Genomic DNA, 21,688 nt, shown 5'->3' on the forward strand with positions numbered 1-21,688 from the left:
TGGTTGCAGTCTTGTGGGGTTCCTTAGAGAGATGGAGATGGAGCTGGCATCTTCCCTGGTGGGAAGCACACACTAGGTCCTTTGTCCTGAGCCTATTTACCTTTCTTGCAGGTGGAAAGCTTAGGGGAGGGCTCAGGGGAGGGCCTCAATAGAATATTCATCAGCTTGCCAGGTGAGCTCTTTCAGGGTCCCGGTCTCCACTGATTGGCTGATGCCAGGGCAGGGTCATTGTGAAGGTATCTGGTGCTGAGGCAGCCATGGGCCACTTGTCTGGTTTTGCTGCTTTTCTAGGCCTGGGGCTGAAATACAACTGAGGCCTGGAGGTTATCTTTAGGGAGGAAACGCTGAGGGGTGTAAACTAATGACCAACGATGTGCTGGCGGAGGAAGGTTACCCTGGGCACAAGGTTCTTGTTTCCCAGTCCCCCTGGGCGCAGGGCTTCCCGCCTGGCCCCCTAACTCACCTGGCGCGGGGCTGCCGAGGGGCTTCAGGGGGCTCCGGCTGCGGGGGGGTCGCTCCCGCCGACCCAGGCTGCGCTCCCCCCACGGCCCCGCCCGCTTCCCCCCCCCCCCGCTTCCCCCCCCCCTCGCCCTGCCCGCACCCCCACAGACCCGCTCCCCCAGCCTGTGGGTCGCCGGCCGGAGCTCCCCCAGGCGAGGCTTCCGGCCGGTGCGGCGGCGCCTCCTCTGCACTGGGGAGGTGTCCCCACCTCAGGGCCCGGCGGGGCCACCGCCTCCGAGGGCCCGGGAGCGCCGCGGCCACCGAAGCCTGCGGACACGGCGCGGCCGCCTTCCTCCGCTGCAGAGGGGCGCGGCGGGGCCCCGGGCGATGACGCAGTTCCGGCGGGAGCGCAGGGGCGGGGCCTGGGCCTGGCAGGCGGCGGCGGGGCCCCGGGCGATGACGTGATTCCGGCGGGAGCGCAGGGGCGGGGCCTGGGCCTGGCGGGCGGCGGGCGCGGCGGGCGGCGACCCGGCTGCTGGCGGCCGGTCCCGCGCCGGCACCGCCCTCTCCGCTCGCTCCTGCCTCCCGCAGCCCCTGCCACCCCCGCAGGCTCCGGCGCGGAGCCCATGAGCGCGCGGGCCCCGCCGCCGCCCCCGCGGGTCGCAGTCCTCCCGGAGCCGGCGCGGCCGCGGCCCGAGCGCGGAGCCCGAGGCGGGAGCCATGTCGGAGCAGCGCGGCGGCGCGCGGGCGGCCCGCGGCAGCTGGGTGAGCGCGGGTCCCGGCTCCGCTCGGCCGGGCGGCGGGGGCGCGGGGCGGGCGCGGGGCGCTGCCCGCCTGGGCGCCGCTGCACGAAGCTGTGCGGTCTGGTTCGTGCTGCAGACGCGCCGGACAGGGACTTCTTTGGGGGGCTCGTTCTGAATTTTCCACGCGTGAGGTAGCCCAAGTCCTTCTCGTGGTGACTCCCGGCCGCCCGCACCTGCCCGGGGCCGGTCGGGGGAGGCGGGCCGCTGGCGGCCGGGAGCGCGCCCAGGCCGGTCTCCTTCCAGGGTTGCCGAGGCGCGGATGGCGCCTGAAACCGGCTCGGGTCGGCCCGGCGGGTCTTGTCAGCGGGCCTGGGGCTCCTCGTGACGGATCCCTGCGCGCAGAGCCTGCCGTTTCTCACCGACCTTTCCTGCCCCTGCCCCTCTTTTCCTCCCTCTTTCTCTCTCTCTCTCTTTCTGTTTTTCGTCTGCCTAGTTAGGACAGGAAATATAGAAATATTACAGTGAATAGAAACCCTAACACCAAGGAAACGTTTTTCTAAAGCAAAATAAAAATATTGGAAAAATTAAATATATGTAATGAACTTAAGGTTTTTAATTTACCGATCTAAATTTGCTTGTAAGTCATTGTATTCGATGGTGTGAGCCTCCATTAGTAGCGCGGGAGGCCCGGAGGAGGCGCGGCGCCGGGCTCTGGGCGGGCCCCCGGCTCTGGGCGGGCCCCCGGCTCTGGGCGGGCCCCCGGCTCTGGGCGGGCCCCCGGGCCTCTGGGCGGGCCCCCGGGCCTCTGGGCGGGCCCCCGGCTCTGGGCGGGCCCCCGGCTCTGCGCGGGCCCCCGGCTCTGCGCGGGCCCCCGGCTCTGCGCGGGCCCCCGGCCTCTGGGCGGGCTCGGCGCCTCGCCCGCGGGAAGAGCCTGGTCGTGCTGAAGGCCGCGCCCTGCAAAGGGCCTTCTTAGTTTTGAAAGGCATTGGAGGGGGGGGGGCGGAAATCCTCATTCAAATATAATATTTCTGGAATGTGGGAAATTTATCTTGGTAGGGGAGGGATATTCTATAGAACTGATTTTTCTGGTTGTTTCTGATTATGTAAAAAGTAGGTTGGTTATCTTCCTGCCCCTGAACAAAACCAAACTGCCAGCTGCTCCTCCCGTCTTTTTTGAATTGATAGACAGTAATTACCAACGAGGGCCAACGAACAACTTAAGAGGCAGTATCTTTCATTCCTTCACATACCTACAGCTTTCAACACGTTAGTCAGTCTAGCTGAGTTTGCCGGGTAAAGATTTTAGATTTTGCCCTCCTGCATTCCTATGGTTCAGTTCCTCAGCATTTTTGACCTAGATTCTGACTGTCTCTTGAAACTCTGGCTTACCTCACCATCAGTCTGCCTTCCCCAGCGTGTATCCGTGTGACCTAACATGTAAAGATGATCACTGCTCTCAATTTTTTTTTCATTGGCTCCCTTTGCCTTGCAGGGGCGGGGAATCTTTTTTCTGCCAAGGGCCATTTGGATATTTATAACATCATTAGAGGGCCATACAAAATTATCAGCTTAAAAATTAGCTGTAGAAAGTCCTAGATTTATTGAATTTCAAGTCCTGCCTGTAGTGCCTTGGCAGGACCAGACCAAATGATTTTGGGTGCCATATTCTGCCCGAGGGCCGGACGTTCCCCGCCTGTGGCTTACAGAATAGAAAAATAATCTGGCAGGTTGAAGCATTTGGCATGGTGATTAGATGAGTATGCTTGGAATCCCAGGTCCCACCTTAATTAACTGTATATTTGGACAGGTTACCTCTCCTAATTAATTGTGTTTACCTCAGAGGATTGTGAGGGTTACCACAACCTGGCACCCAATAAGTCCTCAATAAATATTAGCTGTTATTTTTCTTATTTCTCAATATTTTTGGCATGAATGATCGGTCAGAATGTGTAAGGGTTCCCTGACAAAAGTATTCAGTTCTCTCATATACTAACATATGTAGGAACTAGAACCCACTCTAAAACTTAAAATTGTTAATTATGTGCTTACAGCAGGAACTTTTGAAGAATGTTTATTTAAAGAAACCTAGACAATTTATTCCTAGAGTCCTCCTGTGAATCCTGATGGTAATTTGGGCACAAGTAGATTTCCTGTCCAGTCTCTGAGGGTGCATACAGGCAGTACCTATTAATAAATTACAGTGAATACTGAAAATGAGTTTTCCCGGTGCTTAATGTACTTGTACTTAGTGATATAACTAGCATGGGCAGGTGGCAGGATCCAGCCACTGGTGCTTTTTGGAATGTGTGGTGGCTGTGAAAGCAGTGAATGCCTTTAATTGTAGATGTTCATGTCGTATGACAGTACCTCCAAATTATGCATCTTTCCTGCTTGCTGCTTCTGTTTAGTATCACTTTCAGGTGCTATTGTCTACAGCTCCCAGGACTTGATTTTATTTTAATGTGTTGGAATTTCCTTATAGCTTGATTTCATGGTTTCAGGTTCTTAAGATGCTACTAATGTAGGGAAAGACTGTTCGTGTACAAGGAATTGGCTGACTCCTCTTTTCTACTTTGTCTGGCAAAGAGGTGTATTGACCTGAATAATAGAAGGGAATCAAGTATTTACTCCAAGGGATTATTGCCTTCTATGAAGGGGAGGTGTGAATTAATTTTTTATGTGGTGCAGAATGTAGATGAAGTTCTTTTTTGCATGTAGATAACCAGTTACTGTATCATTTGTTGAAAAGACACTTTTATTCACTGAATTGCCTTTGTAGCTTTGTCAGAATTTAGTTATCCTTGTCTGTGCCAGTCTGATCTGGATTCTGTTTCATTGACCTGTTTGCTTATCTTTACATCAGTACCATTCAGTCTCTGTTACTGGAATTTCATAATAAGACAAAACTAATAGAGTTAGTTTTACGACCTTGCGCTTCTCTTTTAAAATTGTTTTGACTATCCTGGGTTCTTTGCATTTTAGAAGTATTGAATCAGCTTATGAATTTCTACCAAAAAAAAAAAAAAAAGCCTGCTGTTATTTTCATTTGGGATGATGTTGACTCCGAAGATAAGTTTGGGGAGAATTGAAAACAATATTGAGTGTTCTGATCCACGAGTGCAGTATCTCTCCATTTACTTTAGATCTTCTTTAATTTCTCTCAGTTGTATTTTGTACTTTTCAGTGTATAAGTCCTCCACAACAGTTGTAAGATTATTCCCTATTTCTTATTTTTGATGCTGTTGTACATGTAATGTAAATGTAATATAAATGTAAATTCTTAAAAAATTTGGTTTGTTGTCAATATGGAAATAGAGTTGATTTAAGAAATATTTTTAATTGCCATATTATACATGTAACAAAATTTACAGTTTTAACCATTTTAAGTAGTTCATTAGTGCTAATTTAGTTCACACTGTTGTGCAACCAATCTCCAGAATTTTTTCATCTTGTAAAACTGAAACTTTACATTCATTAAACAGCAACTCCCATTTCTCCATCACAAATCCCCTAGTAACCACCATTCCGCTTTCAGCTTCTGAATTCGACTACTCTAGATACCTCATATAAGTGAAATCATGTACTGGTTGTCTTTTGTGACTAGCTTGTTTTACTTAGGTGTGCTGTCCTCATGGTTGTTTTTGTGGACCATGTTGTCATCAACACTGCTGCAGGGCTGTGTGCATGCGTCGTGATTTTCTTCTTTAAGACTGAATAATGTTTCATTTTATGTTTGTGCCACTTTTCATTTCTCCATGTACCTGTTGATGAGCACTTGGGTTGCTTCTGCCTTTTGCTCTTGTGAATAGTGCTCCTGGAACATGAGTATACAAATATCTTTTTGAGACCCTGCTTTCAGTTCTTCTAGATATCTACCTAGAAATGGAATTGTAGGATCACTGAGTAATTCTATTTTTAATCATTTGAGGAATCACCATACTGTTTACCATATGGCTGCACCATTTTACATTCCCACCTACAGTGTACAGGGTTCTAATTTCTTCACATCCTCACCAACCTTGTTATTTTCTGTTGTTTTGGTTTTGTTTTTGATAGTAGTGATCCTCATAGGTGTGAGGTGATATTTCATGCTTTTGATTTTGCATTTATGTAATAATAAATGATGTTGAGCATCTTTTCATATGCTTATTGGCCATTTTTATATCTTCTTTGGAGAAATATCTATTCAAGTCCTTTGCCCATTTTTAAATTAGGTTATTTGGATTTTTGTTGGTGAGTTGTAGAAGTTTCTTATATATTCTGAATATTAGCTCATCAGATACACAGGTTACCTTTTCACTCTGTTGATTGTGTCCTTTGATTTACAGATGTTTTAACTTTTGATCAAGTCTAATTTAAAGTTTGTAATTTTGATGAAGCCCATATGTTTTTTCTTTTGTTGCTTATAGTTTGGAGTCATGTCTAAGAATCCATTACTAAATCCCAAGATTTACCTCCATGTTTCCTTTTAGGAGTTTTATGGGTTTAGCTGAGGTCATTCATCCATTTTGAGTTACTTTTTATATATGGTGTGAGGTAGGCTCCAGCTTTATTCTTTGTAAGTGGAAATTCACTTGTCTCAGCACTCTTTGTTGAAGCAACTGTTCTTTCCGCATTGAATGGATTTGGCTCTGTTGCCAGAAATCAGCTGGACATACATATATGGGTTTTTTGTGGACTTTCAATTTTATTCACTTAGTGTATATGACATCCTCTCTGTCTTTTACTAACATGTTAGCAGGTCACTGATGTTTACTGGGATCATTTGTGAAACAAGTGGGAGTAACTTTCAACCTTATCTTTTACCAACTCACAACAGATGACCTGACTAACAAAAAAGCCTTGTGCCCTAGTTTATCTGAACTTTCCAGGTCATGTTGAGAAAGCAGGCGAGGGAGTTAATAGAGATTGTCCTTTTGCCCAATTACACACTAGCCAGGCCAGACTCCTTAGAGTGGGGAAAGGGGCAGGTGGGTAAGTAAATATCTGCACTGTGCTTTGCTTAAGGAGCTGTCTACATTTGACTCTTGTTACCTCTTACTCAGTTTGCTGCAGTCCTGGCTACCTGCTGTATATCTGTGCTAGTTCTGATTATGGAGAAATTTGGGCTAAGAGAAAGTCAGTGTAAGTAATACAGTGGTTAGTGGCACACACTCTCTGGAAGTATGTGACTCAGGATGGAATACCAGCTTAGGCAGTTACTAACCATTTGAGTTGGGCAAGTTACAAGTAAATTCTCCTCATCTGAGTTTTGTCATCTGTAAAACGGGGATAATAATAGTTATTCTCTCAGGACTGTAGTGAGGATAAAATGATAGTACGTGTAATATGTTTGATCAGCACTTGGCACAGTGTCTGTTGCTGCTATTACAGGATCATTTTTTGCCCTGGTATACTCAGGATTCCTTGTAATAGACTGTCCTTGTCCTTCAGAATGTTTATTTTCATTTTTAATTTTATATCCATGAAATGGGAGCAGGGATAGTTTCTTTTATTGCTACTATTGCCCCCAGCATCTAGCTGACATATAGTAGAGCTCAGCAAGTATGTGTTGAATGAATTAATCAGGTGGAGTTGAGTATTTTTTTTTTTTTTTTTATTTTAATGGACCCGAGACTTTGGGAACCTTTATTTAATCATTTATTTATTTCTATTTTGTTAATCCTCCCCCAAGGATATTTTTTCCATTGATTTTTAGAAAGGGTAGAAGAGAGAGAGAGAAGCAAGAGAGAAATATTGATGTGAGAGAGACACATCAATTGGTTGCCTCCTGCATGTGCCCTGACCAGGGCCAGGGATAAAGTCTGCAACTAAGGTACGTGCCCTTGGCTAGAATCGAACCCAGAACCCTTCAGTCCTTGGGCCAACACACTAACCACTGAGCCAAACTGGCCAGGGCAAGAGAGGAATATTTAAAACACAGTTCTGGGCATCTTGGTTTGCTTTCAGTTGGGTGGTGGTTGGTATATTAAGACTTTGAAAAGTTGAGTGGAAAGCAGTTATTTTACAAATATTTAATGAATGCTTAGTGTGTGCAGCATGATAGCCATCTTATTTATCCAACTATTTAATGTTATCCTGAGAAAATATTTATAATTTTTGTGGAAAAGTCATCTGGAGAAATAAGGAATAAAATTGTTTTTCTACTTTTATTCCAATACTATCATGAGGAAGAAAAGCAAGGCCTTCAAGTATAGTCATTTATTGGTTTTAAAAACCATTTGTGTTCCTCATTCTTGTGTGTATATTTAAAAAGCTTTTTGAAAGCTTTATTTTAAATATATCTTTATTGATTTCAGAGAGAGGAACGGAGAGGGAGAGAGAGAGATAGAAACATCAACGATGAAGAGTCATTGATTGGCTGCCTAGCCCGCAACCCTGGCATGTGCCCTGACCGGGAATTGAACCCTGATCGCCTGGATCCGAGGTCGACGCTCAACCACTGAGCCACGCCCGGCTGGGCGAAAGCTTTATTTTTGATGGAGCATTTTACTAACTAGATAGATATAATAATGATGTAGATTAAAAGTAGCAAATGTGTGAATTATTAAAATAGAGTTTATAGTAAAACATAGTGTTCATATATGTCTTTGTAGTAACGCAGAAATGACTGACGGACTCTTGTGACAGCACTTTTCAACCATGGAGTACTAGTTTTCAGTTAGAATATATTTTTAAGTAAAAATTTTTCCTATTTAGAAGTAAAATAGAGCCATCAGTTTATACAGTTATAATTTTGGTTCCTTAGCCTTAAACTCATACAATTCAAACTAAGGTATTTCATATTTAATAGGTTAACATTGTGCATGATGTGATGATGTACTTGATGATAAGGGTATTTATTATTGCACATAATAGAAACACCAGAAATAGTGTGCTTAGTTTAGCAGCTTAGTATCACCAAGGACCTGGGCTCATTACACTCATATGTTCTGGTCTTCCCAGTATACTGGCTTTTGGTCTTTAGAATTGACCCCCTCTGGTCTTAAGATGGTTGACAGCGCTAAGGTCACCTCCTTACACAACAGTGCCCCCAAACTGGAAACAGTAGTGTTTTTTAATATGCCCCTAGAAGAGTGGAGATAGGTCTATAATCCTTCCCACTTACCTTTCCTCATATTCCATTGGCCATATTTGGGCCATGTAGCTCATTCCTAACTTAGGTCATCGAATTATCCTTATCAATTTGACTAGTCAAGATTCAACGCCTGGGCCTGAAGAGCTCTCTAGCCAGCGATCCTGAGGAGGTGACTACTAGCTCAAGCACACAGTTGCTGAAACATGACACAGTTAGGAATTTGTTAGCAAATATCTCTTGGGCATTATAAGAAATCAACCTTTTCTGCCACAGAAACCTATTATCTGCTGAGTTCAGGGTATGTTTAGAAAAATGCTGTGTGGTACCTGCCTGTGAGTGGTGGTGTGTGGTATAGGGGGAAACGTGTTAAATGGAAGAGGAGGCTGTGGGGATGTGGTGGGAAAGCACCTCCTCTACTCAGGGAAGACAAGAAATATCCGCAGCTTCGCCTGGCTGGGCGTGGCTCAGCAGTTGAGCGTCGACCTAGGATCCAGGCGATTGGGGTTCAATTCCCGGTCAGGGCACATGCCCAGGTTGCGGGCTAGGCAGCCGATCAATGACTCTCTCATCATTGATGGTTCTGTCTCTATCTTCCCTCTCCTTTCCTCTCTCTGAAATCAATAAAGATATGTATTTAAAAAAAAGAAATGCCCGCAGCTTCTCAGATGTTATATCAAGTTACTGATATTTGTGAACTCCACTTTGTATGCCACTTACATTGGGGTTGGCAAACTTTTCTGTAAAGAACCTGATGATAAATATTTTAGGCTTTGCAGCCATATAGTCTGTGTCACAGCTACTCAGCTCTGCCAGTGTAGCACAAAAGCAGCCATAGACGCACATAAATGAATAAGTGTTCAGTTTCAGTAAAACAGTTTGCAAAATCTGGCTGTGGGTTTGGGCTGTGGTCTCTAGTTTGCTGACCCCTGCTCTGATATTTAAGGGCACTAGTTTTCCCTACTCCCCTTTTCCTCCAGGATGTTTTATATCCTTAGTCACTTATTTTTAAAATGAAGTTTATTTTAGAATAGTTTTAGATTTACAGAAAAATTACAAAGAGTATAGTTTTTGTATGCCTCCCACCCATTTTCTATTATTAATATCTTACATTAGTATAGGATATTTGTCAAAATTAATGAAACAATATCCATACATTATGATCAACTAAAGCCCATTCTTTATTTGAATTTTCTTGTTTTTTATTGAATACACTTTTTCTATTCTAGTATCTTAATTACATTTAGTTGTCATGTCTCCTTAAGTTCCTCTGGGTTGTGATAGTTTCTAAGGCTTTCCTCTTTTTTTTTTTTTTTTTTAATCCTTACCTGAGGATATTTTTTCCATTGCTTTTCAGAGAGAGTGGGAAGGAGAAAGCAGCGGGGAGGGAGGGAGGAAGGGAAAGAAACATCGCTGTGAAAGAGATTTATCAATTGGTTGCCTCCTGGACGCGCCCCGACCAAGGCTGGGGATCAAGCCTGCAACCCAGGTATGTGCCCTTGGCCGGAATTGAACCTGGGACCCTTCAGTCTGCAGGCTGACACTCCAACCACTGAGCCAAACCAGCTAGGGCATGCTTTCCTTGTTTCTGATGACCTTCACAACTGACACGTTCTGGTTAGGTTTTTTTGTTGAATGTTCCTTCTTTGGAATTCATCTGATGTTTTCCTAGTGATTAATATGGGCTTATAGGTTTTGGGAAGGAAGCCCACTGAATTGAAATACTATTTTTATTACATCATATGAAGGATACATATCACTGTTGATGTTAACCTTCTGTCTGTTAGTCTCCACTGAAAAGTGTCCCTTTTTTCCCTTTTCTCCGCTGAGAAACGGCACCAGGTGTTAGACAGGTGGAGTAAGACCACACCTTGGTTCAGCAACCTCCGTACTTGAGTTCTGGCTAAGAAAGAATTCAGAGACAAGACTCAAACTATAAGAGAAAAATTTGTTTAGAAAGTCACAGAGGTAGAAGTGAGCCATAGAAGAAATGGGTTCAAGTTACAGAGGCAAAAGAAGGGCCATTAGAGCTTAGGTGAAAGAGAGAGGCAAGGAAAACATGCTTGGGGGAAGGCATAGCATGCTCCATAGAGAGAGCCGAGTTGGGCTCTTCATCTTGAAGGCATTTATCTGCTTTCTGAAGGCAGGGATTGCAGGGGAGGTCCCAGGGAAGGACCTCAATAGCATATTACTTAGCTTTCCAGGTGTGTCCTTCCAGGATTGTGGTCTCCACTGATTGGTCAGTGCCAGGGCATGGGGCCATTTAGTCTATGCTAAACATCAGCCATGACATTGCTTGTCTGGTTTTGGTGCTTTTCTGGGCCTTGAGCTGAAACAGAAGTGATACTATCCGTAGATACTATCCTTAGGGTTAGCTTAAGGGAGTGGTTGTGCAAGGGCCCTCATGGGAGTAACATGATGCCACTCTTCATCCCCTAGTCCACCTCCAGGAGGGGTCTACCATATGCCTAGTGGCATGCCAGGGAGGAAAGGTCAGAGGAGGGCCTGAGCTGCATGACCAATGACATGAAAGGTCAGGAAGTTTAAACCATATGACCAGTGACGGGCTAGGGAGGAAAGGTCACCCTGGGGCGGGGGTGGTCGGTTTCCCAGTTTTGCCCGTTGCTAGGCACCCTGGGCTTTCCCCACTGCTGATCTTCTATACCTGGCCCATCATCCTTGCTCTACTCATGCCTACCTGCCTACCACACTTTCTTTTTTCTTAAAGAATGGTTTATTGATTTTTAGAGAGAGAGGAAGGGAGATAGAAAAACATTGAAACATCAGTAGGCTGCCTCCTGCATTTTTAATGACTTGTTGAGCATCTTTTCATATGCTGATTTGCAATCTGTTTATCATACCGTGACTGGGAGTGGAACTGGGATCTCCTGCATCATAGGTCGATGCTCAGCCACTGAGCAACAACTTCTTTATCCAGTCATCTAGCTAAGGACACTTCAGTTGTTTCCTCGTCTTGGCTACTGTCAGTAATGCTGCAGTGAACACAGGGGTGCATATATCTTTGTGAATATGTGTTTTCAGATTTTTCGAGTAAACAGAAGGGGATTGCTTGGTCCTATGGTAGCTCTATTATTTTTGCTGAATTCCCTTATTAGCTCGAACAGTTTGTGTGTGTGCACGTGTGTGTGTGTAAAACCCTTAAGGTTTTTTTTATATAAGGCCAGTTTGGGTGCTTTTTATTTCTTTTCTTTTCCTTAATTACTCTGACTAGAACTTCCAGTACTATGTTATATAGAAGTGGTAAAAGCAGGTATTCTTTTCTTGTTCCAAATCTTAGAGGTAAAGTTTTTTCAGCCTTTTACTGTTAAGTGTGGTGGTAGGTGTGGATTTTTCATGTGCGGACTTTATCATATTGAGATGTGGTTTCCTTATATCCTAGTTTTTGGATTTTTTTAAATCATGAAAGGGTGTTAGTGTTTTCAGATGTTTTTTCTGCATAAATTGAGATGATCATATGTTTTTCCCCTTCATTTTATCATGGTGTTCTTTTGATAGGTTTTAATATGTGAACTATGCTTACATTCCAGGAATAAATCTCACTTGATCATGGTGTATAACCCTTTTAATATGCTGCTGAATTTGGTTTGCTAGTATTTTGTTAAGGATTTTTACATCAATAGCATAAGGAAAATTAGTCTATAACTGTCTTTTCTTTTAGTGCCTTTGGCTGTGGTACAGGTAATGGCTCCTTTATAGAATGTGTTAGGAAGAGTTCCCTCCAGTTTTTGTTTTAAATATGTCTTTATTGATTTCAGAGAGGAAGGGAGAGGAAGAGATAGAAACATCAATGATTAGAGACAATCATCGATTGGCTGTCTCCTGCACGCCCCCTACTGGGGATTGAGGATCAAGCCCACAACCGGGGCGTGTACCCTGACCAGGAATAGAACCTTGACCTCCAGGTTCATGGGTCAATGCTCAACCACTGAGCGACACTGGCCAGGCACTTTGTTTTTAAAAAGAGTTTGAGAGGGATTGGTGTTAGTTCTTCTTTAAATGTTTGATAGAATTTACCAGCAAAGCCATCAGGTTCAGGGCTTTCTTCTTGTTGGGAGGTTTTTGGTCATTGATTCAATCTCCTTACTAGTACTAGGTCTGTTCAGATGTTCTGTTTCTTCATGATTCAGTCTTAGTAGACTTTTTTCTAGGAATTTGTCCACTTAATCTAATTTATCTAATCTATTGGCTAACAATTGCTCTTATAACCCCTCTTTCATTTCCAATTGTAATTTAAGTCTCTCTACTTTTCTTGGTCAGTTTCACTAAAGACTTGTCAATTTTTTGATATTTTTATAAAATCAACTTTTAATTTTGTTGTTTTTCTGAATTGCATTCATTTCTGCTAATCTTTATTATTTCTTTCCTTATTGCTTTGCATTTAGTTTGCTCTTTTCTAGTTTCTTACAATGAAAAGTTAGATTATTGATTTCAGATCTTCTTTTATAATCAGGCATTTACAGCTGTAAACTTACCTCTAAGCACTGTTTTAGCTGCATTCAACAGCTTTGTATGTTTTCATTTTTGCTCACCTGAGAATTTTATAACTTTCCTTGTGATTTCTTTTTTGACTTGTGGTTATTTAGGAGTGTGTTGTTTAAAAATCCACATATTCGCGAATTTTCTAAATTTCCTATTTTGATTACATAGTGGTCAGGAACAGAGTTTGCACGATTTCAGTTCTTTTAAATTAATTCAGACTTGTTTTATGGTCTTTCCATATGCACATAAGAATGTCTATTCTGCTGTAGTTGTGTAGTGTTCAACAAATGTCTATTAGGTCTAGTTAGTGTACAGTGTTACTGAAATCTGTTTCCTTGTTGATCATCTCATTGTTCTATCCATTGTTATAATTGGGTCTTGAAGTCTCCAACTATTGTTGAATTGTCTTTTTGTTCCTTTATTTTTAAAGGGTATGGGTGCCAGTGGGTGAGGGAGAATAAATGAATGTGTTGCATAATCTAACATCCTTTTTTTTTTTTAAAAAAAAGAAGTCTTTATTGATTTCAGAGAGAGGAAGGGAGAGGGAGAGAGAAAGATAGAAACATCAATGATGAGAGAGTCATTGATTGATTGGCTGCCTCCTGCACACCCCCTGCTGGGGATCGAGCCTGAAACCTGGGCATGTGCCCTGACCGGGAATTGAACCATGACCTCCTGGATCACAGGTTGGTGCTGAACCACTGAGCCACTCTGGCCGGGCATAATATAAATACCTTTGATATTGACTCTAAGGAGGTCCTATAATCACTGTGCAAGATTATACTCTCCAATAAAAAATGTGCAAAGGATGAGCAAACAATTCATACAAAAATATAAATTTCTGATAACCATAGGAAAGAAGCTCAGCTTTGCTTGTAATCAGGGAAATGCAAAATAAAATGAGACAACTGTGAAGTCTAATTAGCAAGGGGAGACAGGTCTTTTCAGACACTGTTAATGAGACTACAAGTTCATTTAAATATTTTAGACAAACTTTTTATTTTTTTAATCCTCACCCAAGAATATGTTTATTGATTTTTAGAGAGAGAGGAAGGGATAAAGAGAAAGAGAAAAACATCTGTTGGTTGCCTCCAGTACATGCCCCAACTGGGAATAGAACCTGAAACCTTTTATTTTTTGTGTACAGGATGGCACTCCAACCAACTGAGCCACCCAGCTGGGGCTCAACAACCTTTTTAAAGCTTTTTGTTGTTTTTTTAATTTATATTTTGTTATGAGTACTCCCCCATATTTATCACCCTACTTCAACAATTAGAAACTTACAAGGCCAGTTTTATTTCACCTGCATTTTCTGTAAACTGGTCATTAAGTATCAGCTGAATTGAATCCAAGCTTTCTGTTTATTTGGGGCAAGAATACTTTATGTAGTGCTATTTCTTGTTATATCACATCATGCAGCAGAGACTTTCTTTGCGATGTTTGATTGATCAGGGTTCAGGTGTCAGTTCAATTATTCCCTTATAAAATGCCTCATCAGTTTTTATTTAATGTTTTTTACAGCCATTAATGGTTTTTGCCTACATTCACTATTTCAGTGAGGTTACAAAGTGTCCAGGGGTGTAAGTTAATCATTCCTTCTTTATTTGTTACTGGAATTCTTTGTCTTTGGCTGTCAAATTAGAAATATTTTCCTTTCTAGTTCTTAACTAGCTGGGCATTTCACTGCACCACTGTTGATGTCATCTGTGATATCATGAAGGGTGGTGGCCATCAACATTGCAGCCCACAGACTGGGTATTCCCCAGGATCTCTTTAATGGTTCCACAGAGTTCTCTAGCTAAAGATCTGTGCTGCATCTGTTGGACAATGTTGACAATCTCATCAAAAGTGTTATTTCCACTGTACTTAATTCTTTTGCTTCTTTCTGTCTTGTGTTTCTCTGAGGGCTTTGATGACCAGGCCAGAGGCAGAAGCCGCTACCTGTCTGGGCTTGTCTGTTCTGAATGGACAGTTTCACTGTAATCCTCAGACCCTTCCAGTCACTGGTTGCTTTGGTGATGTCATCACCAAACTGTTTTGGAGACAGACCCAGGAGGCCGATCTTGGGGGTCAGGGCAGATGTGGCACTGACATCCCCACTCGTGCACCTCAGGTGTACAACTTTGATCTCGTTGGGGCTGAACTTTGGGCAGCATGGGATCTAACTTCTCATTGGGGAAGCAGCTGGTGTCGGATGAACCTGGATTAGGGGCGACCAAAGAAAGTTGCACCTAAGCCTCCTCCGAGCCGAAAGCCCAAAGTCTTTGAAATTCTTAAACTTTCCCTGATCAGGTATTTGGTTACCCTGAAATATAAAAGAGCAAAATAAATGCTTCCTTTTTTCCCCTTCTCATTTACCAGTTTTCAGAATAATGACTTGGTTTTCTAACATCCTTCAAATATTAATGGATTTACAAATTTGAACAGCTTTTGCTCAGTGAGAGTTCCTTCTGTTTGGCTCCTGAATCCTTTTGATAAAACTGTAGTCTTTGATAGCATCCTTGCTTTTGGCAAGATATGTTTCAGGAGCATGTATATATAATATTTTCCCCCTAAATCTGGAATCTGATATTTGTCCAAAAAGTCTCATTTTCTTTTAGTAGGAAATGATATTTCAAGACCACAGTCTGGGCCCTAGGGGTGCTCACTTCTATTGGGTTGCTTATTTTTTTCTAGGTCTTTTCAGTAGGTAGAACTAGGAAATCCTGTTTTTTTAAGGTAATTTATAATCATTATCTGTATTGGTATTTATAGACCAAATTTAGAATTTCAAGTTTTTACTTAGATTTTGTTTGTGTCTTTTTTTCTTACAATGAAAATATTGGTTCCTAGTGACAATAGCATAGTAACTTATTTACTATACTCTGTAGTAGTCTCCCTTTATTCATGGGGGATGCATTGCAAGACCCCCGGTGGATGCCTGAAAATGCAGATAGTACCATACCTATATATACTGTTTTCTCTCTCTATGTAATAAAGTTGAATTTGTAAATTAGGCACAGTAAGAGATTAACAGTAACAACTTGTAACCAAAATGCAGGTTTGACTGCCTGCTGCAACAAAAGCCAAACTCATGAGACGGGTACTGGTGCAAAAGGAAAGAAATTATTCAGGTTCCGCCACCTGGGAGAATGGTGGAATCCAAACTCAAAGACTATCTCCCTTTCCTGCTCATGCCTGGTTCTAATAAGGATAAGGAGGAGTGGGCTTTTTTTCTATGCAATTATCTTGCAAACTTTTGGCACACTCAGGCCCTATCCAGATTCATCTTTCTAGCCTCTGGTGGTGATCAGTGTAAGAACCTCCCCCCCCCCGTGCTATCTAGGCCAATGGGGGAGACTCTGGGCACTCCCTGACTGTCTATGGTATCAGGGCTAGTGGTGGTGGGGCTGCAGGACCTGCCATCAGGAAGCCTGGAGATGCTGCAGCTGTCAGCCTGCCTCCCGATGAGGTACATGGGCCCGCAGGTTAGAGTTTGCAGGACAGCCCTGGATCCCAGCACAGCCCCCCATGTGGCCCACCCCTCCGAAGTGGCCAGCCGGACTGCTCACCCTGCCACCTGTGCTCACCCTGCTGTTGCTGCCCATGCTCTGACTGACTGTCTGCAGTAACAGACTGATAATAAAATAGAATAATTGTAACAATTTCTGTAATAAAAGTCATGTAAATATGGTCTCTCCTTCTCTCTCATAACTGAAATGGCTACTGAGTGATTAATGGGCAGGTAGTGCCTACATCCTGGATGCTCTGGACAAAGGGATGATTTAGCTCCCAGATTTGGCTTCCATCTCTGTTGCCTTCACTCCTTTTCTTTCTTCTGTATGTAACTACTTTTCATTGGTTGCTTATTTTTTCTTTCCAACTTGTGTTTTGTTTTAAATACAAGCAAATATATGTGTGTCCTAGGTATTCATATTCTTTCACCCTTTCTTAAATAAAAACTACTATACATTTCACAGTATTTTGAATCTTGCTTTTGTTTTGTTTTTTAACTTGGCATCATATCCTGGGCATTGCTTCAAAGCAATATGTAGAGATCTCCATTTTACTATTGTATAATATGCCAGTGTGGGGATTTATTGTACTTTACTGAATGAACAGAGCCCCCTCCCCCTTTTTTTTGGCTAGTATAGTGTTGCCATAGTCTTGTGCATAATGACATATCATATTTTTGCAATTTTGTCTTTGGGACAAATCCCTAAAGTGGGATTGTTGCTTCAAAGGATAAATATGTAATCTTGCTAGATGTTGCCTCATTGTACCATTTTTTATTCCCATTAGCAGTGTAAAAGCATATTGTCAAACTTTTAAATATTTGCCATTCTGATGGTGAGAAATTGTATATGAGTATAGCTTAATTTTCTATTTTTCTTATTATGAATATGTTTGTTGAAGGGCTGTTTGATGTCTTAGTCTATGAACTGTTTGTTCATATCTCTTGCCTGGCTTTCTATGAATTGTTAATCTTTTTCTTGATTTTTAGAAGCATTTTATGTTGGAGATTAGTTGATTAGATGACATAATAATTTGAAGTATTTTTTCACCCAGTTGTACAGCTTTTTTACTGTAATTGGTTCTTATTGATTATAATTTAAAATGTGATAATTTTTGGCAACTTCACTTCTAGGAATTTATCATATAATGCTGTACAGTTGTGTATATATAAAAGGATATTAATTATCCCAACAATTCCACTTGTAGGTATATAGCCAAGGGAACTGGAAACATATCTTCTTAGAAAAACTTGTACACCAATGTTATAGAAGCATTATTCATAATAGTCAAAGGTAGAAACAATTGAGTGTCTACTAACTGACGAATAATGAATAAAGAAAATGCAGTATATTTAAACAGTGAAGTATTTGACCATAAAATTGAACAGTGAAAATAGATGAACCTTGAAAATGTTATGCTGAATAGAAGCAAAACACAATAGGCCATATGTTGTATGATTCCAGTTGTATTTGATTCCAGAAAAGGCAAATCCATAGAAACAAAAAGTAGATTAGTGATTGTCAGGGGTGGGGTGAGGGAAGAATAGAGGTGACTGCTAATGGGTACAGGATTTTTCTGGGGGGGATAATGAGAATATTCCAGAATTAGATAGTGGAAATAGTTTTACAACTTTGTAAATATACTAACAACCACTGAATTGTACACTTGAAAATAGTGTATTTTTATGCTACATGGATTATATAAAAAAATATTAAAAATGACATTATGCATCTAGACAAATTCAAATTGAAGAACATTCTGCACAATAACTGGTTAGAGGAAGTGTCATTATCATGAAAGTAAAAAGTAAGTTTTGGGAACTATTTCAGATCAGAACCCAAGGAAACAGAACTAAATACAATATGAAATGGATTAGATTCTGAACCAGAAAAAAGTAGTGAGAAAAATGGTGAAATTCAAATGTTATGTAAATTAGCTAAAGTAGTGTAGTGTGTGGCAATGTTAATTTCTAGGTTTGAAACATTGTACCATAGTTATGTAAGGTGATAAAGTTTGGGGAAGCTGGGTAAAGTGTAAACAGGAACTCTGCACTGGTTTTTTACTTTTCTGTAGGATTTGCATATGTACTGTGACATAGAAAGAGATAGATTAAAGTAAAAAAGGTAGTGTGCATGTTCTGTTACCATTAATATAAAAGTATATTTTTACCTATTAATGTCCATTCATAAAAATATGTAACAAATTTCTAGCATTGTCATTACCTATGGAGAATAGAACATACTTATTCCCTTTAAAGTTTTACAACATATATTTGTGGAACAGTTTTATTTTTTTTAAATATGTCTTTATTGATTTCAGAGAGAGGAAGGGACAGAGACATCAATGATGAGAGTCATTGATTGGCTGCCTCCTGCCCGCCCCCTGCTGGGGATTGAGCCCAAAACCCGAAACTCGGAATAGAACCTCGATCTCCTGGATCATATAGGTTGATACTTAACGGCTGTGCCATGCCAGCCAGGCACAGTTGTAATTTTTTAAGGCATATGTATTTCATTAAAAAAGAATGCAAAAACACAATACACTCATTTGTCTTTACTGTTTTATAAAATATTAGGTGGAAGAGAAATGCTATGTCCAAGTATGTAGTTCCCTTAATATTGTCCTTCGTAAGTGTTTTGTTTGTTTGCTTGTCTTCCATGAGTTTTTAGGAATATTTGTGCAGTGATTCATTGGTTGCTGTGTCCTACTTTGAATGAAATCCCAGAGTGTAGCAGTTTTGCACAGTGCCTTGTTTTAATGACTGATTACAAACTTCTTTGTAGCCATAGTGATGTTAAACTTTGTCACCTCTCTCCTTAGGAGAGAATCACAGTAATTTTAGTTAACAGAGCTGAGTCTAGAAGTTGTTTTTCTTCTCAGGCAAAGAGACCATGCCTTTTACTCACCCAAAAGCTAACTTCTAATATAGTAGGAAAATTGTCACTAATTAAAATATCCCTGCATTTAGCACCCTTGAGCACCCTATGTGTGAGAGGCAGCTCAAAGACAAGTCTAGACCTGCAGCTGCTCTTGGCTTTATTTGGGGTTTGTATTTGGAAGAAGTGGGTCTTAATCCTCCATATGGATGTCTTGTCATCTTCAATTACACAGGCTTCCTTTCCTTTCCTTCAGTGTCAACTGCTTTTGAAAATCTTTTTTCTGAAGGAGGAGGATGCTCTTGTGATTTGGATGTTCCACATGCATAGAGTCAGCCCTCAGTACCTGTGGGTTCTGCTTCTGTGGGCTCAGCCAACCTAGGATAAGTTATATGCAAATATGCCGTTTTATATAATGCACTTGAGCATCTGTGGATTTTGGTATCTGGGTGGCATGGGAGGGTGGTGGGGGTTGTCCTGGAACTAATCCCCCATAGATACTGAGGGACTACTGTATATGGAAATACGTACATTTTTTTCTTTAATTTTGGTAAAATATACATAATATAAAATTAACCATCTTAACTGTTTTTAAATGTGAGTTCAGTAGTGCTAAGTATATTTACATTGTTGTGCAGCCAACCTCTAGAACTTCATCTTGCAAAACAAATTCTAGACCCATCAAACAACAATTTCCTGTTTCCCCCTCCCCCCATCCCTTGACAACCACCATTCTACTTTTGTTTCTATGTGTTTGACTCCTCTAGATATTTCACATCAGTGGAATAATGCAATATTTGTCTTTTGGGGACTGGCCTGTGTCACTTAGCATAATGTTCTCAAGGCTCATCCATGATGTAACATGTTTCACCTGCGTATATTTTAAGTCAGGTAACACCCTCTCCGTTTCTCCTATCTCCCCCCACTAATACTGTGAACTATTCTTTTTTTAGTCTGTTCTTTAAAAAGTGATATTTCAGGAATTTTTGTTGCCCTTTCTGACCACAAATGTCTATAATACCTAACTAGTAAATCTTTAAAATAAAAGCTCAAAAGATGGTTTCTGAATGAATATTATTCTTTAATCTCACAAATATTTTATTGAGTTATGTTTGGACTGAGGGACGAAATTGGAGAGTTACAAAAGGAACTCAAAGCAGTCTTAAGAGTTTAAACCTAGCCCGGCCAGGCGTGGCTCAGCGGTTGAGCAGCAACCTAGGATCCAGGAGATCTGGGTTCGATTCCCGGTCAGGGCACATGCCCAGGTTGCGGGCTCGGTCCCCAGTCGGGGGCGTGCAGGAGGCAGCCGATCAATGACTCTCTCATTATTGATGTTTCTCTCTCTCTCCCTCTCCTTTCCTCTTTCTGAAATCAATAAAGATATATATTTTTAAAAAGTTTAAATCTAATCATGAGGTTGTATCATTTGATGCAGAACAGGGTTGTATCATTTAATAATTGCTACATGAGAAACTACCCCAACAATTAGTGACTTAAAACAACAACCATTCATAACAGTTTTGGGGGTTAGCATTTGGGCCACAATTAGCTGGAGGGTCTTCCCTAGATTTGATTGCAAATAGGCTTCTGCAGTCATCTGCAGGCTGACTGGAGTTGGGTGATGTAAGATGGCCTTGCTCTCCTGTGCCAGGCATTGATGATGGCTGTTTTGTGATTGGTCTAAGGAGCATCAGTTGGGAGGGCTTCAAATGCTCTCATCCTCCTGTGCCTCTAGGGGATTTCCCCACTGGGCCTTGAAGGCCTCTGAAGTCTAAGTTCAGAAGTTCATGTTGTCACTTCACCTGGCATCTGTTGGTTAAGCCAGCCCCAACCCTGGAAAGTACAGAAATGGATTCTGCCTATTGATGGAATCGGCAGCACAGTGACGTTGTGAAAATGTATGTACAAGAATAGGAGGAATTTGTGGGCTGTTTTTTGCAGCCTAGTGCAGGAGTGATGGGATGGCATTTGTATTTCGGAATGATAACTCTGTGTGTAGTGTCAAGAAAGATTTGGAAATGGGCAGGGAAGAGGAGTCAGGGCAGGATTCAGAGGCCATGGTAGTCATCTGGGAGATGGTAATGTGAGTGTGAAGACGCTTCATCGTCTGCTCAGGATGTTCTGTACTGGTCTATAAAAGGGCAACAAAATGGAGAGGGGAGACGCGGAGCTGAGAGGCTGTACTAGGTCAGGCTCAACTGGAAATGTTTTTAATCCTCACCCGAATATATGTTTGTTGATTTTATTTTTTATTTTTTTGAGAGAGAGAAACATCAATGTGAAAGAGAAACATTGAGTGGTTGCCTCTTGTATGCACCCTAACTGGGGACTGGTCCTGCAACCGAGGTATGTGCCCTGACCAGGGATTGAACCCGCACTCCTTCGGTGTATGGGATGATGCTCTAACCAGCTGAGCCACACCCAGCCAGGGCAATAATTGGTTAAGTTTTTATAAAGCCTTCTTAATTAGCTCAGATAATTTAAAGGAGAAACCTATTACCCTTTTTTTCCTCAGCATACTGGCCACTAAGAACTTAGAAATAATTGGAAGTAAGGAA

General features: G+C 41.9%; 1 protein-coding gene and 1 pseudogene across 6 annotated transcripts in view; one reads left to right on the forward strand and one right to left on the reverse strand.

Moving 5' to 3' along the window:
• Positions 1-943: 943 nt before the first annotated feature.
• Positions 944-21,688, forward strand: part of MFSD14B (major facilitator superfamily domain containing 14B) — a 92,868-nt gene continuing 72,123 nt past the window's right edge. For 4 of the 5 annotated variants that reach the window (XM_081151486.1, XM_081151481.1, XM_081151482.1 and 1 more), the window contains exon 1: positions 965-1,206. Coding sequence is in view for 4 of the 5 variants with exons in the window: in XM_081151481.1 (XP_081007607.1) it covers positions 1,162-1,206 (45 nt within the window). In the remaining variant the exon portion in view is untranslated. Of the gene's footprint in view, positions 1,207-21,688 lie in introns of all 5 variants that reach the window. The other variant, XM_081151480.1, reaches the window with a different exon arrangement.
• On the reverse strand, positions 14,423-16,346 carry LOC308564019 (large ribosomal subunit protein uL11 pseudogene; annotated as a pseudogene). The gene is made up of 2 exons: positions 16,329-16,346; positions 14,423-14,902 (listed from the first exon to the last, which is right to left on the reverse strand). The product of its transcript is annotated as a large ribosomal subunit protein uL11 pseudogene (transcript).

Source organism: Miniopterus schreibersii, assembly GCF_964146895.1.
Source record: "Miniopterus schreibersii genome assembly, chromosome: 11".
NCBI lineage: Eukaryota > Metazoa > Chordata > Mammalia > Chiroptera > Miniopteridae > Miniopterus > Miniopterus schreibersii.